Source organism: Eschscholzia californica, unplaced genomic scaffold (genome assembly GCF_041429995.1).
Source record: "Eschscholzia californica isolate CP2 unplaced genomic scaffold, dmEscCali1.0.p SCAF_3, whole genome shotgun sequence".
Lineage (NCBI taxonomy): Eukaryota > Viridiplantae > Streptophyta > Magnoliopsida > Ranunculales > Papaveraceae > Eschscholzia > Eschscholzia californica.
In genome coordinates, this window is record NW_028238420.1 from 22,869,204 (window position 1) to 22,884,147 (window position 14,944).

The 14,944-nt window shown below is 41.0% G+C and overlaps 2 protein-coding genes across 2 annotated transcripts; one reads left to right on the forward strand and one right to left on the reverse strand.

Annotated features, from left to right (window-relative positions):
- Nucleotides 1-8,141: 8,141 nt before the first annotated feature.
- On the reverse strand, nucleotides 8,142-8,979 carry LOC147549075 (uncharacterized). Its single transcript, XM_086668219.1, has 2 exons — nucleotides 8,612-8,979; nucleotides 8,142-8,397 (listed from the first exon to the last, which is right to left on the reverse strand). Exons 1-2 carry the CDS (start codon nucleotides 8,977-8,979, stop codon nucleotides 8,142-8,144), a joined length of 624 nt encoding a protein of 207 aa, XP_086524345.1.
- A 223-nt stretch (nucleotides 8,980-9,202) lies between these two features.
- Nucleotides 9,203-9,955, forward strand: LOC147549076 (uncharacterized). The gene has a single exon (XM_086668220.1). The coding sequence runs from the start codon at nucleotides 9,203-9,205 to the stop codon at nucleotides 9,953-9,955; it is 753 nt and encodes a 250-aa protein (XP_086524346.1).
- Nucleotides 9,956-14,944: the final 4,989 nt, after the last annotated feature.

Consider the following 14,944-nt stretch of genomic DNA (forward strand, 5'->3'; position numbering starts at 1 on the left):
CGGTCCAAGGTCAGAGAGATATCACTAGTATTCTGGAATTCGGTAATGGTTCTCTTCCTATCCGATACTTGGGTTTGCCTCTCATTTCGTCTCGTCTCACCTATAGGCACTGTATTCCGTTGATTGATAAAATCAAGGGACGAATCCAATCTTGGAAGAGTCGCTTTTTATCGTTCGCGGGGCGGGTTCTCCTCGTAAAGGTGGTTTTGAATAGTATGTTACTATATTGGGCAGCAGTGTTCGTTATTCCCAAGAGAGTAATAAATGACATCAACTCCATCTTTAGCAAGTTTTTGTGGTCTGGTGTGGATATGGGGTGTAAGAGAGCCCTCATTGGCTGGGAAAGTCTCTGTTACCCCACTGGCGAAGGGGGACTTGGTTTTCGTAATATCGAGATGTTGTTCGAGGCGTCAAATCTTCGTCATATATGGGAGCTGGTTAGTGGTAAGACGACTTTGTGGGCTGAGTGGGTGAGAAATAATCTCATCAAAGATTAGCACTTCTGGACTTTATCAGCTTTGAGTAGAAGTTCTTGGTGTTGGCGCCGGATTCTAGCCAGCAGGCCGACGGCTCAGCGACTCATTTGCACTTCTCTGGGGGATGGTCATGATACTAATTTCTGGACTGATTTATGGCATCCTCGTGGCCTTCTTTTTTATGCATTTGAGGAGACACATAGATACAATTCTCATCTTCACTTAAATGCACGGGTTTCTCAGTTTATTGGGCAGTCAGGATGGGTTTTTCCTACTCATATAGCAGCTATGTTGGGGACTATCGAGGTTGAGGCTAGAGAGGTGGTGGTAGATAGTACTCTCAGAGATGAGGTGATCTGGATGCCTAGCCAGAATGGAGAGTTTACTCTCAAAGAGACGTACGAAGCAATTCGACCCAGAGGAACTCGGTTGAGCTGGACTTCCTCAGTATGGTCACCGGGCTTGCCTCATCACGTGGCTTGCCTTTCGAAGACTCCTCAAAACCAGATCTCTTCTGGCTTGTTGGGGTATGGTTATAGACACTACATGTGTTTTCTGTGGGATAGATGAAGAAACGGATTTCCACCTATTCTTTGGTTGTTCGGCTACGAAGAATATATGGGAATCGCTATTACTCAAGATGGGATTTCAGAGGTTATGTGCTGTCGATTGGGAAGAGGAGTTACAGTGGTGTCTGAATCACTTTGGAGGGGGTTTTATTGCTGCCCGGGTAGGTCGTCTGCTTTTAAATGCCTATGTCTATCATATTTGGAAGGAGCGGAATAACAGGGTATTTAGAAGTAATGTCATGTCACCGGGGCTGATTGTCCACACTATTTGTGATGAAGTGCGGATCAAGCTGAATACCGTTACCAAACGGTTTGAAGATACCGAGGAGAATCGGAGGACCATCGATCGCTGAAATCTTACTATCTCTCTGCAAAAGCCGGTCTATACTTCATGTAAATGGACTCGGCGGATGGCAGGGAGATATATGATTAATACCGATGGTGCTCTAAACGAGGTGGATGCGGGGTATGGAGCCATTATTCGAGATTCAGAGGGGATTGTTGTTAGAGCAGCCACTGGACAGGTTGATGGGCAGACTATCTTTATACATGAGCTGCAGGGTGTTGAGTTGGGGTTGGAGTTAGCACTTAGTGCTGGGCTGCAGGAAGTTGAACTTGGTCTTGATTCGATGAATATCAAGTTACTTCTTGCAAAACCACATCAGAAATTACCATGGAGGGCGAGGCGTTTATGGAAGAGAGTTCAGAGGCTACGGAGCCAATTTCGGAGTTTTCGGGTATTTCATGTCTATAGGGAAGCAAACCAAGCTGCTGATTACTTGTCAAAGATGAAGCTAGGACCGGGAGTAACTCACGTGAATATTAGTCAACTGCCGGCGGAGTTAGTCAATATTGTTAATGCGGATTCAAGAGGGACAGTGAAAATGAGGAAAGGGTGGGGCTAATGATATGATGTAATTTTGATTTCTTGCTGTTTTTTTGACTTCTTATTTCTTTGTATTCGGTTCGGGCTTCTCCCGCTTATCATTATAAAAAAAAAAAAATTCCAGTGGTTGCCACAAGAATGACCTCATAGCTTCTGGAGAAGTATTTACAATCAAAGCTTGTACGTTTTCATGCTATGCATCTCTTTCTATCAACCTTTTGCATCTCATGAGCTGATATAAGCTTAGACTATAGAAGGTAAAGTGTGAAAAACAAGGAAACCTTGGTTGTGGTTTGAGGGTTTGCTCAAATATGATTAGCAAGAACTAGTGTCCAGTCCTACCAGTGCAAAAGGGGTATGTAAATTGTATGTCGTTTATGTAGTTTATTTTGCTGGTTATTTATGATTTATATGTGCTACCTCGCAGACAGAGGCATTTACTTGTTTCAAAATTATGTTAGTAGATCGTGAAAACATAATCAATGATGGATAATTATGTTAGATGCTTTATTTTATTGCCTCACAGATAAGACTAAACTTAACATCTCAATATGTTTAATTGCATGTAACCATCAAATTTTTACATGTACTTAAAGTCAAAGGTGTTCTTTCATATTTTAGACACTGTCAATGCAATCATATTTCAAATTGAGCTGAGTCTTACACAAATATATGCGATCATTTAGAGTATTATATATGCGATACATTAAGCTGAGTCTTACACAAATATTTGACTTCGGTTCTTAGCTTTAATAAACAACAACTTTTATTATTATCGTCAAAGAAGTTTAAGGCACATTCTGAAGAATGCTTTATTGCATGTTTAGGTGTGATCCTTTATTTGCTCTTGCAAGAAATTTACTTCTAAGCGTTTTGGTGAGTCGTCCACAACTCCCTTATATCTTTTTCACATATGCATATTTACCTTCATTTTGGTAGAAAAGGCATGCTATTCATTTTTCTGTTCTTTGTTTAGGAGAGAGGTACTGTGGTCTTGTTGCTTTAGAACATGTTAGAACTTAGAAGTGGTCGCACGTGGCACGGTGATTTATGAGAATAGGTAGGTGGACTATGCTTTTTCTTTTTTCCTCCTTTGTTTGCACCTAAGGTGATGGTACATCTTCTTTACGTAGAGAAAATGTATGGTTCCTATATAATTAATATTGATTTTTCACTCAAAGTTATAGTGGGCCCAAGTTCTTATTAGTTAATGTGTGATTCCTCCTTTTGATAACTTGTCTTCTAGCCAATGAGTTCTAATTAGCTAATGGGTTCTCATTAGCTAGAAGACAAGTTTTTGCTTGTACTCACTTAAAATCTGCTATTGTACTCCCCTCTGCAATTGTAGCGTAACTGAACGAACATGTATATCATTTTCCACATAGTTTATTTTTTTTATTATAGTGTAATTTATAGTAACAAATTACTCAGCTGCAATAACTTTCTGTCAAAGAATCCGTCTCTTTACTTTTTTTAATTATTAAAGTATCTGCAGTTGTTGTGCCACCAATACTAGAAGCATGTAAGAGGATCAATTTCTGTACAAATTCTTTAGAAGCAAGTAGGAAGATCGCTTTTTCTGCAAATTCTTTAACTTATTCTACGCCTTCATCGATGAAGCTCTTGACGGTACAGATTTTAGTTTGTACTATTGCTGATGAATGGGTCTGTTATTTAAAAAATAGTTCAACGACACATCCACTTTCTGTTAGAAATGTAAATGTAACCATGTAGTAAAAATCCGTGATCAACGACACATCCACTTTTCTGTAAATGACGGGATAATGTGGGTCTTGTTGTGAAATTAGGATTAAATTGCCTTTCTTTTTCCTGTTATATAGGTCGAATGAGATGGATACTGAAGTTAATACAGATGTCACCCTTCCTGCTCGGTGGTAAGTTAATTCCCCAAGTTTCATTTCGTTTCTTCTAATATAAGTTGATTCCCCAAGTTTCATTTCGTTTCTTCTAATATTCTAGTACAATATTGGTAATTAATGTGTTTCTCAGTACTTAATACCACCGGAAGTCTAATTATTTGAAGTGTATATGTGCTGCTTTTGAATACTACGAGTTGTGTAAACTTTTTTCGTGCCTTTCGAATATACACTTAGAAATATCATTCCTATTTTGAGTGTCTTCTTGGAATTTTATTCATTAGATAAGTATTACATTCTTGTTTCCCATACAAGGAATGCAAATTGTTGCAACTTACATACAGTTCTAGAAATCATCGACCATCTCTTGTTGAAGTTTTCTATCAAGGAATCTGTTACTTAGCATGCTTATGGAGCTTAAGGCAAGAAATTGATGGAGCTTTCTTGAAGAATGTTTCTTGCATGCTTCTTTGTGAATCGTTTACTTGCTCTTGCATGTTTCTTTGTGAATCGTTTACTTGCTCTTGCATGAAATTTATAGTACCAAATTACTCAACTGTGATAACTTTCTGTCAAAGAAAGCGTCTCTATTCTAATTGTTTTTTGTAAAAGTATCTGCTATTTTTTGCCACCAAAACGGCTTTTTCTATCGTAAGTGGATCACTTATTTCACAAAGTCGTTTGAAACACGCATGGAAATCGCTTTGTCTGCAAATTAACTAGACATATTGTAACTGTGATAGGAAAACTTCAAGGAGAGAGTGAGTTGTAAACCAGAATGTGAGGTTTGTCCAAGTGAAGAGGATACGTTGATTCTTCAACGTTGGGTCCCTCTAAGACGGCAATCACACTGCTGAACTGGTAACTTACGAACTAGTTTTTCCTTTCAACCCATATTAACTGTTACAGTTTTATGAGGTTTACACTTTGCAGTTCGTTATTCCTTTAAGCCCGAAGGGATTTGAATCTTGAAGCGTTCCTCAACCTGGCCCAAACAAAGCCCCAAGCAGTCCACAAGAAAGATACGACAACAGACAAGCCATCAACCTAAAACCCGGCCCAAACAAAGCCCCAAGCAGCCCACAAGAAACATATGATCCCATAAGAAAATTACAACCATTGAGTTATAAAAAAGAGAGGAAAAAACACAACAAAAAAACCTCTAATCATTTCTGCCTCAAACATTCTAGGACTGAACATCCTGACACACCAATCTATCATAGAGTCCCAGGAGGTACAAGGACCTGTCTAAGCACCAACATCTTGAGTAACTTCCTCCAAATGCCTCTAGAATAGCTGCAATTAAAGAATAAGTGAGTATCATCCTCCTCCTCTTTGGAGCAGAGGCTACATGTTACATCAATATTGAGACCCCATTTGTACAATTTCAATTTAGTCTTCACTGCTCTATGCAAAACAACCCAATGCATGTTCAAGGCTGAAATCACTGAATTTGGCCATGTTGCACTTGATACGTCTCCACACTTTCAAGGACTTCCAAGGAGGGACTGCATCAGGTCTATTCAGCAAATCACAAGCACACTTAGAGTTAGTAGCCACTTGCACTCTATCAAACCCATAAGCCAAGGCAGTAATCAGGCCCACCTCAATAGGCTGCAGCTCATGGTGAATAACACTAACAGGAGTAGCCCCTGCCTGATCATCACATACTATATACCTGCAAAATCCCTCAAAACACACCCAAAACTAGCCTGGTCTGCACTATAAGACCCATCAGTGTTAATACGATAAAGCCAGGCTTAGGAGCAATCCAAGAACAAGGAGTGAGCTTAGGAGGAGTGGCAATCAACTGAAGGTTCCAAAGCCCAGCAATTTCATCCATTCTAGGACTGCTAACAGTGCAACACCTAAGACAAGTCATCTTCATTCTAACTTCTTCCATTATTCTCCTCAGCAGACCCTCCTGAGAATCACCAGTGCTAGAGAAAACTCTTATGTTCCTCTCACACCAAATGTGATAAATGAAATTAAAGGTCAATTTGCCAATAATAGCAATCTTGTCTTTGCCACTGAACATCCTGACACATCAATCTATCATAGAGTCCCAGGAGGTACAAGGAACATGTCTAAGCACCAACATCTTGAGTAACTTCCTCCAAATGCCTCTAGAATAGCTACAATTGAAGAATAAGTGAGTATCACCCTCCCCCTCTTTAGAGCAGAGGCTACATGTTACATCAATATTGAGACCCCATTTGTACAATTTCAATTTAGTCTTCACTGCTATATGCAAAACAACCCAAGTAATAAAGTTGTGCCTTGGAATATTATGACTAAACCAAACAAGAGAAGACCAAGAAACAGAAGGGGAGACCTCTCTCAAAGCCTCATATGTACTCTTCAAGGTGAAATCACCTTTATCATTAGCTATCCAGCTCCTAGAATCCTCATAGCCCTCAGCCACACCCACCTTATGCAAATTGCTAGCAACAGGACCCAAGTAGATAGAATGAAGGTAAGATAAAGCCCAATTACCATCAACCATACAGTCACTCAACTTAGCATTAAGATGCAGAATACTATCATGCCTAAGCTGTTCAGAGAAGAAAGGAAGCAAAATTCCCATAGGGTGCCAGGGATCCTTCCAAAACCAAGTGTCCTTGCCATTCCCAATCAGAACTGAGCAGAATCTCACTCCCTGTTGCCTATATTGCAAAATTCTGCGCCAGCACCAGGAAGCATCACACTTCACTGACAAAAACCAAAAGCATTTATCCTTAATCAGATACATTTGAACCCATTGGACCCACTGAGTGGGTTTGCTGATGAATAACTCCCAGATATGTCTCAAAGTACAGGCAACATTCAAGGTTGCTAAGTCTCTCAGGTTAAGACCCCCTTCTCTAAATGGATGGCATATAGTGACCCAACTAACAGAAGCACCCTGAGCAGACATGTCTGGCCCATCCCAAAGGAATCTCATAAAAATCCTATCTAGCTCATTAATCACCCTCTTAGGCAGAACAAAGACACTGAACCAGAACAAAACCATACCATCGAGCACAGCTCTAATAAGAGTCATTCTCCCTGCATAAGATAAGAACCTCATCTTCCACGACTGAATTCTACTCAAAACTTTGTCAATAAGAGGCTAACAGTCATAATAGCTAAGCCTAGAAGAAATGAGAGGACCCCCAAGTATCTAACAGGGAGGGAGGCACAAACAAACCCAAGGCAGTCCCTTAACTCATGAGTCATCTCATCAATCAAACCAGCAGAAAACATAGAACTTTTAGCCCTATTAACTTTCAAATCAGTTCCCTCAGCAAACAAGTCCAAAACGTGTGAGAGAGCTCTGGCTGAGCCTAAATCACCCTTCATAAACACCAGAAGGTCATCAGCGAAGCTCAAATGGGTGATCATAGGGTTCTTACATCTAGGATGGAGCAAAAATCTACCCTTAGCAGCCTCAGTGACCAAGAGCACATTAAAGACCTCCATAACCAATACAAAGAGGTAAAGGGACATAGGGCAACCTTGCCTAATACCTCTCTGACCCTTAATATAACCATAACAACACCCATTGATCATAAAAGAGTATTTAGGAGAAGATATGCAAACTTTAACCCATTGAATAAACTGCTCAGGAAATCCAAACTTAGCCATAATTTTCAGAAGAGAACACCACTTAATAGTATCATAAGCTTTTTGCAAATCAATCTTGATTGCACACCTAGCAGGACCCTTAGTCCTAAGATAGTCTCTAATGAGTTAATGGGCCAAAAGGATGTTATCTTGAATGGCTCTACCAGAGATGAATGCAGATTGGAAAGGGCTAACAAGATGGCTTATAACATTCTTCATTCTCAGGGTCAAAATCTTGGTAATACATTTGTAAATGACATTACGACAAGAGATAGGTCTAAAATCAGTCATTCTAGAGGCACCATCAGTCTTAGGAACCAAGGAGACCAAAGTAGAGTTTACCTCTCCAAGCAACTTCCCAGTTTTAAAGAACCTAAATATAGCATTGACCACATCATCTCCCACAATTTTCCAGCAATCCTTGAAGAAGTGGGCAAAGAAGCCATCAGGACCAGGGGCTTTATCACTACCAATGGTGGAGAGAGCAAAAACCACCTCATCTGTGGTCACCATAGCAGTTAAGGCATAAGCTTACTCAGAAGAAATTAACCTGTCAAAATTAACAGAATCAAGCAAAGTTAGGCCATTTCTATTTAAATCAGAGGTACCAAATAGTCTTGTGTGAAATCCACACACTCATTAGCCACATCCTGATTAAGCACCAATTTGACACCCTCTTCAGTATAAAGGAATGGAATGTTATTCCTAAATATCCTCTCTTTCATAATTAAGTATTCTGATCCCCCAAGTCAATCTTCTGCACCCTGGACTTCTGTCTAATCATTGACTCCTCCGTATTAGCAAGCTTAGTATAAGAAGCTACAGCTACCCTCTCCTGACTCTTAGTAGCTGCATCAAGAGGATCCAATTGCAGTCTGGTCTGAAGAAGCTCGACAACCTGCTTAGCTTGATGTACCTGAGAGCCAAACCCAGCAAAATTTGGCTTTTTCCACTTCACCAAAGCCTTCTTTACATTCTTTAACCTGCACATAACTTGAAACATAGGATCCCACATACTGGCAAAGCCCAAGCCTTCTTAACAATCTCTATAAACTCTTCATCTTGAGTCCAAGCATTAAAGAATTTGAAAGGTCTAGGACCTGTACCCATCCCCTCAAATAAAGAAAGCACAAAAGAAGAGTGATCGGAGACTAGAGGATTAAAAAACTCTGTCGTAGCATTGGGGCACAAACTAACCCACTCAATGTTAACAAGGACTCTATCCAGTTTCTCAGCCACACACCCTCACCAATTTGTTTATTGGACCAGGTAAATTCACACCCAGAATAGGCACAATCAAAGAGATTGGCTCCATGAACAAAGTTCCTGAAAGCAGCCAATCCCCTTTCCCTCACAGCAGCACCCCCTACTTTATCTTTAACCTCTAGAATAGTATTAAAGTCTCCCATCACCACCCAAAGACAGTGATATAACTCTATTAGATTGTTCAAAGAGCTCCAAAGAACCCTTCTAGTCACAGCATCATTGCTAGCATACACAAAGCTAAATAAAGAAGCCTTACCATCAACAAAGGTAGCCATCACAGAAATATGTTGAGCATTCATGTCAATAACTTGCATACTCCCAGCAATGGGAAATGGATATTGGGGTTGCTTGTGGTCTGTGTGGCACTAGTACTGAAGCTGAGTTCCATCTCTTTTTTGAGTGTTCCTTTTCTCAAGAGCTCTGGCTGAGGCTGTTAAATGCTCTTGGCTTTCATAGGCAATGCTTGGGCTCTTTGGAGCTGAGATAGATTGGTGAATTGCTCATTTCAAGGGTGAGCCCCTAATGGCTAGAGTGGGTAAGTTGGTTTTTAATGCTTTCCTCTACCATGTTTGGGTTGAAAGGAATTCTAGAGTGTTCAGAGGTAAAGCTCTCCTTGTGACTGATGTGTATTCCCTTATTGTCAATGAAGTCAGAATCAGGGTTTCTTCTTGGACCTGTAGGATTGAGGATAATGAGCCAAATTCCACTTTTGCTAGCTGTTGGAACTTAAATGTGAGTCTCTTTAAACCTAAGCTCATAGGTCATAAGTGGGAGAGGCCTCCTTTAGGATGGTTCCTTCTTAATACTGATGGGTCTCTTGGTGATGATGCTGCTGGCTATGGTGCCATTATAAGGGATGCTACAGGAACAGTGGTTGCTCTGGGTGCTGGTTCTTCCACTTGCCAGTCGTCGTCCATTGTGGTTCATGAGCTGCAGAGCATTGAACTTGGTCTCAAGTTAGCTAAGAAGCACTTTTGTGACCAAGTTCTTATTGCTAGTGATTCCATGACTGTGTGTCTTCTCTTATCAAATTTTGACGGATTGCCTCTTTGGACTGCCTGGAAGGTTTGGTTGAGTATAAAGAGTCTCTGGGCTGATTTCAGATTTTGTAAAGTGAAGCATGTTGTTAGAGGGATAAACCAGGCTGCTGATTTTTTAGCTAAGATGAAGCCTGTTGCAGAGATTGAGCTTGATCCCATTGCCTTGCCTCCTGGTTTGAGTGTGATTGTGCAGGATGACTTGCGAGGCAAAGTTAGATTAAGGAAGCATTGGTAATGATTGTATAGTTTTTTTTGCTTTTTGCTTGTTTCTTTGTTTCGGGGCCCTTAAACCCTGCTCATCAATGCAAAAAAATAACTTGCATACTCACAACAGAAGAGTCCCAAAAGACCCATATTCTGCCTGCACTATCAAAATCATAATTATTCACCCAATTCTGAGTGGGAAGCAGCCTCCTCCTAACCACTTCACTCCTACCAACATCAATATGAGTCTCAAAAAGACTACACAAACACAAATTATTGTTCCTAACAAATTTAGTAACCTCCCCAGCTCTAGAAGGAATATTCATTCCCCTCACATTCCAACCTCCAATATTAATCATTTAATAGCATGAGAAGACCCCTTCCTAGGCTTAGGTTCTTTAGCCTCATTCAAAATCTTGGTCTCAAAGACCAAAACATTGTCACCAACAAGATTAGATTAAGAACAAGACAACTTACCACTTTCAACAACTGTGTGATGAGATGTCCCCTCACCAGGAAAACACACACCTTCCTCAACCACCATGCTGGGCCTCATAAGCAGAGACCTCTCCTTCCCACCAAGATTAATCTGCTTAGAGTTATTAACAAGTTCCTGGCTAGACAATTTACCAGCAACACCACCTAACTCCCTCCTACCCTCATGAGCACCAACCACAACTTTCTTACCAGCTCCACTATCACCACCGTCAAAGCCACCTAATTCCCTTTCTTTCCTCTTCATACTCCCTTTATGCTTCACCTCAGTCCAACCCTCATCAGCAACATTAATACCCTCCATAGGCACCACTGTATCAGCTAAGGGAACATTCCTAGCAACAGGCTCACCAGCTTTTGCACTTTCCACGGGATCATGCATTTCCTAAGCATCAGTATTCTTCTTGAACTTGGCAGACTTAAGACAGGAACCAGAGTTGTGACTTAATTCACAACAATAAACCTAATACCTTGACCTCCAAGCATACTCAATCTCAATATCCAAATCTTCACCATCCACACACAGTTCCAACACATGAGGTAGTTCCCTGTCCATAGGAATCTCCACACAAACCCTGACATAGGCCATTCTCAACCCAGAAGAGGTAGGACCATCCAGAAACAAAGGCTTACCAAGAGAGCTAACAATATCAGCTAACCCTTCTTCATGCCACGAATGGATAGGAACGCCCTTAAGTTTAACCCGAATGGAAATAGACTTGAGTCTCATAACTTCCTTTTCAAGAAAAAGAGTTCATGGTCGAGCAATAAAAATTCTGTTAGCCACAGAGATAGGTTCATGCTCCAATATCATTAATCTATCCTCCTCCAAAGAAGCTCTTATGACATACACAGAATCATGAAACATCCCCATTAGATTTCCAAATATTTAACAAAGATCTCTTAACAACCATAAATGGAAGCTTACTACCAAAAACATTTCCAATAATCAATTTTCTACAGTCCTCAATCTGCTCCTGATAATTCGAGGAAAAGATAACAGCCCGACCATTAACTAAAATACGATCATGAAATTCTAAAGATCTCCTACCAGAGCTTCGATTTTTAGCAAAAAGCTTAGCCCAATCCAGAGAAGTATGCATACCTTTCTCCTGAGACACAGAGGAATAGGTAGAAGGAAGCTCTGACCTATCACCATCAACAAATCCACCGTCAAAATGAGTAGTAATTGGAAATCTCATTGGAGCATGCAAAACCCTAACCCCACCACTAGAAGCCACTGAATTCACCATCCCCTCAACAACACTAGCCTGTTTTGACAGTTTATCTGATCCCTCAAGACCAGGAGAACCATTGCCAGGAGCTTGGAGGGAACCCTTCGTCTCCACCACCACAAACTGTAGCTCCAATGAGCTAATAGTGAGGAGGAGAAACTTGAATTCGAACAAAAGTAGCCTTAATCTGAGAAAGAAGGAGAAAAAACCCAGTAAAAATCGATGTCGGCCAAGAAGAAACACTAACTACCACTGTCGGAAAAGAGAAAACCGCCGCCACCAAAATCGCACCAGCCGGGACCTTCTCTCCCCTCTCTAGGGTTTTTTAGATTCGTACGCTATGTAATAGATTCTTAAGGCATATGAAACATATTGGATGACAAAATTCACAATTCGTGCGAAAAAGTTCGTGTCACAGTTTGGTGCAGTTTTTTTTTGAACAATTCAACAGGGATTATAGGGACCCTGACCCTAACCATTAAACAAAAAAGCTAATACAAAAGGTCCCACATCATAGCAAGCCACAATGTTCCAAAAAAAAATAACTCAAAGAAAACAACAGAACAACACTCAACTCTCAGTTGGCCAAAATCTACGAATGCGAACCACACCTATCCTGTCTTGATCCATTATAGAAGTCAGCTTGCTTGGGAGATGCTCCACATCCAAGTGGATAACTCCATTACTACTAAGACGCGACAGAAAGTCTGCAGCCTGGTTAAGTTCACGAAAAATATGGTGCACCACACATTGCTCAAACTACATCATCAAGCTTCTAATCTCCTGCCACAAACTCCAAGCAGTCCAAGGGGGCTTCTCTCCATCAGATTTTAGCACAACAACCACATTTGTTGAATCAGTAGCAAGAGTCGCCATTTTAAGACCTCTAGCACAAGCTAGTTTCAGACCCAACAAGACCCCCTTGCAACTCACAGACCAGCAAGCACACTACTAGGATCAGCTCTCCCAGCCCAAGCTGCAATTACTGTACCAAATTCATCCCTGAGAATTGCTCCATAACCTGCATAATCCTTATCATAGGCTCCATCAATATTTATCAATACTGAACCTGCAGTAGGAGCCTTCCATTTGAACCCCTTCACACATTTAGACATCATAAACTTAGTAATGTTCAATCTAAGCAAAAGACTAGTGTTCTCTGGCACAACTTCAATTCTCCCAAAATTGATGCCGAGGAGAGAGAATCTCTCGGGCTGAGCGACTTCCCTAGTTTCTTGGAGTGGCGGCGGTCCTATTTTTCGGCGAGTGTTCATTGTTGATTGGCCACTGGTTTGAAGTTCGTTTTTTCTGTTTTTTTCATCGTTCTTCTCTCTCTTTTGTTACTGATTGCTTCCCTTCTTCCTGGATCTTCTCTCTTGAGTGGATCTGGCGAAAAGGGAGACGAAGGTTCCTCTTCTTTCCTCTGGTGATGGATCTCCTGAACCTGATTCTGGGGATTGATCAAAACAGGGGGTGAGTGAGGGGAAGTCAGTAATGTTTGAATCGATGAGCTCTTCTGCTGCTTCGTCTGATGGAGTTGGTGGCCTGAGTAAGTTGAGAGGACCTATGAGGGTGGTTAATCCTGCTCTTGGTAATCCTACGAATCTTCCTTCTGGTGCTTCTGGTATGGGTTCTTCTTTTAGGTTTGGTGCTCGCAAGGTGTTTGATGAAAGATCTCAAACAGAACTCCCTTCAAACCAGAGAGGTGTTGGTGACAATGAGCATTCTACTACTAACTGGGCTAGTTTGTTTGCTCGACACAATGTTCCAGGTAGGAAACCTTTATGAAGAAAAGAATAAGTTGTTCCTTGGAGTGCTATTGTGTGGTTTTCTCATAACATACCTAGGCAAAGTTTTATCACCTGGGTAGCTATGAGAAGGGACTTGAAGACCAAGGATAAGCTTCATAAGTGAGGTGTTATCCCTGACAATACTTGTGTATTATGTGCTTGTTATGTGGAGATGATTTTCATCTTCTTTTCTCTTGCAGCTTTTCTTGTGTTGTTTGGAAATCTATTTTGGAACTTCTTGCTGTTTCTAAGATATCTAAGTCTGATTGGACTCAAGAAGTGGCCTGGTTAGTCAAGCTATTTGCTGGAAAGGATATGGTTGCTCTTGTTGGTAAATTGGCCTTTAATGCCTATGTTTATCATATTTGGCTTGAGAGGAATAGAAGGGTCTTTGCTGGTAAAGCTGAATCAGAGAGGGAAGTTTTGAGGAGAATTGTAGCTGATATCAGGATGAAGTGTTCTGGGTTGAAGGTTAAGGCAAAAGATAATCAGAGGAGGAGGAGGGTTGCTCTCAACTTTAATCTAACTTTTGAGTTTGCTGTTGCTGCTGTTACATTGTGTGAATGGAAGAAGCCTGCTGTTGGGTTTGTTATGCTCAATGTTGATGGCTCCTTTTGCAGGGATTCAGCAGGTTATGGTTGTGTGATGAGGGACCATAGAGGTCAGGTACTTGCTGCTGCTCATGGTGCTGCTGATCCTGTGTCTGTAGTGCACCATGAGCTTCAGGGGGTGGAAAGAGGGCTCCTTCTAGCTGTTAAGTATGGTTGTGATAAGCTGGTTGTTGCTACTGATTCAAAGATGGTGTATCATCTTCTTACTAACAGTAACTTGGCTCCTCCATGGCAGTCAAAGTTTTTGGTTGCTAAGATTAGGAAATTGATGGGGCAGCTGACTTATTGCAACATTATTCATGTATTTCGTGAGACTAACCAGGTTGCTGATTTGCTGGCTAGTCATAGACCTATTCATGGGGATGAGGAGCTTGGTCCTTTAGACCTTGGTATGGAGCTTCAGAGATTGATCATGGAGGAGCAGCAGGGAGCTGTGCGCCAAAGAGTGAGATAGGTTGTTGTTCTGTTGCTGGTTACTACTCTTTGGTTGCTGGTCTACTTTGCTTTGTTTGTTTTGTGAGTTTGTGTGTTGTTAGGTCTGTCTAATAGCTTTGCTGCTTGGTTATATTTGAGTCTCATTATAGTTGTTATAATGAGGGATGACTGTTTTGATCTTTTAGTTCAATGAATGGGTCAGGGTCCCTTTAATCCCTGTTGATTCCTGCAAAAAAAAAAAAAAACTTCAATTCTCCCACACCAAGCCTGCACTTTAATCACAGTCTCCTGCTTGATCATAGCAAAAATGGTACTTGCACCCCTACTAGCATGTTGGAAAACTCTCAAGTTTCTTTCCCTCCAAATATGGTAAACATAGGAGACAAACAACATACAACTCACTTTATGAACAAACTGATCACCCCTGAAATGAGTTAAACACCACCTAATAGCA

What these genes read in the sequence shown, in the direction of transcription:
- LOC147549075 (XM_086668219.1), bottom strand. Translation starts at nt 8,979, where the DNA reads ATGAATGCTCAACATATTTCTGTGATGGCTACCTTTGTTGATGGTAAG. An exon ending in TCCTTGTTAACATTGAGTGG is followed by an intron (nt 8,398 to 8,611) that starts GTTAGTTTGTGC and finishes AGTTATGTGCAG; the next exon opens with GTTAAAGAATGTAAAGAAGG.
- LOC147549076 (XM_086668220.1), top strand. Translation starts at nt 9,203, where the DNA reads ATGGCTAGAGTGGGTAAGTTGGTTTTTAATGCTTTCCTCTACCATGTT.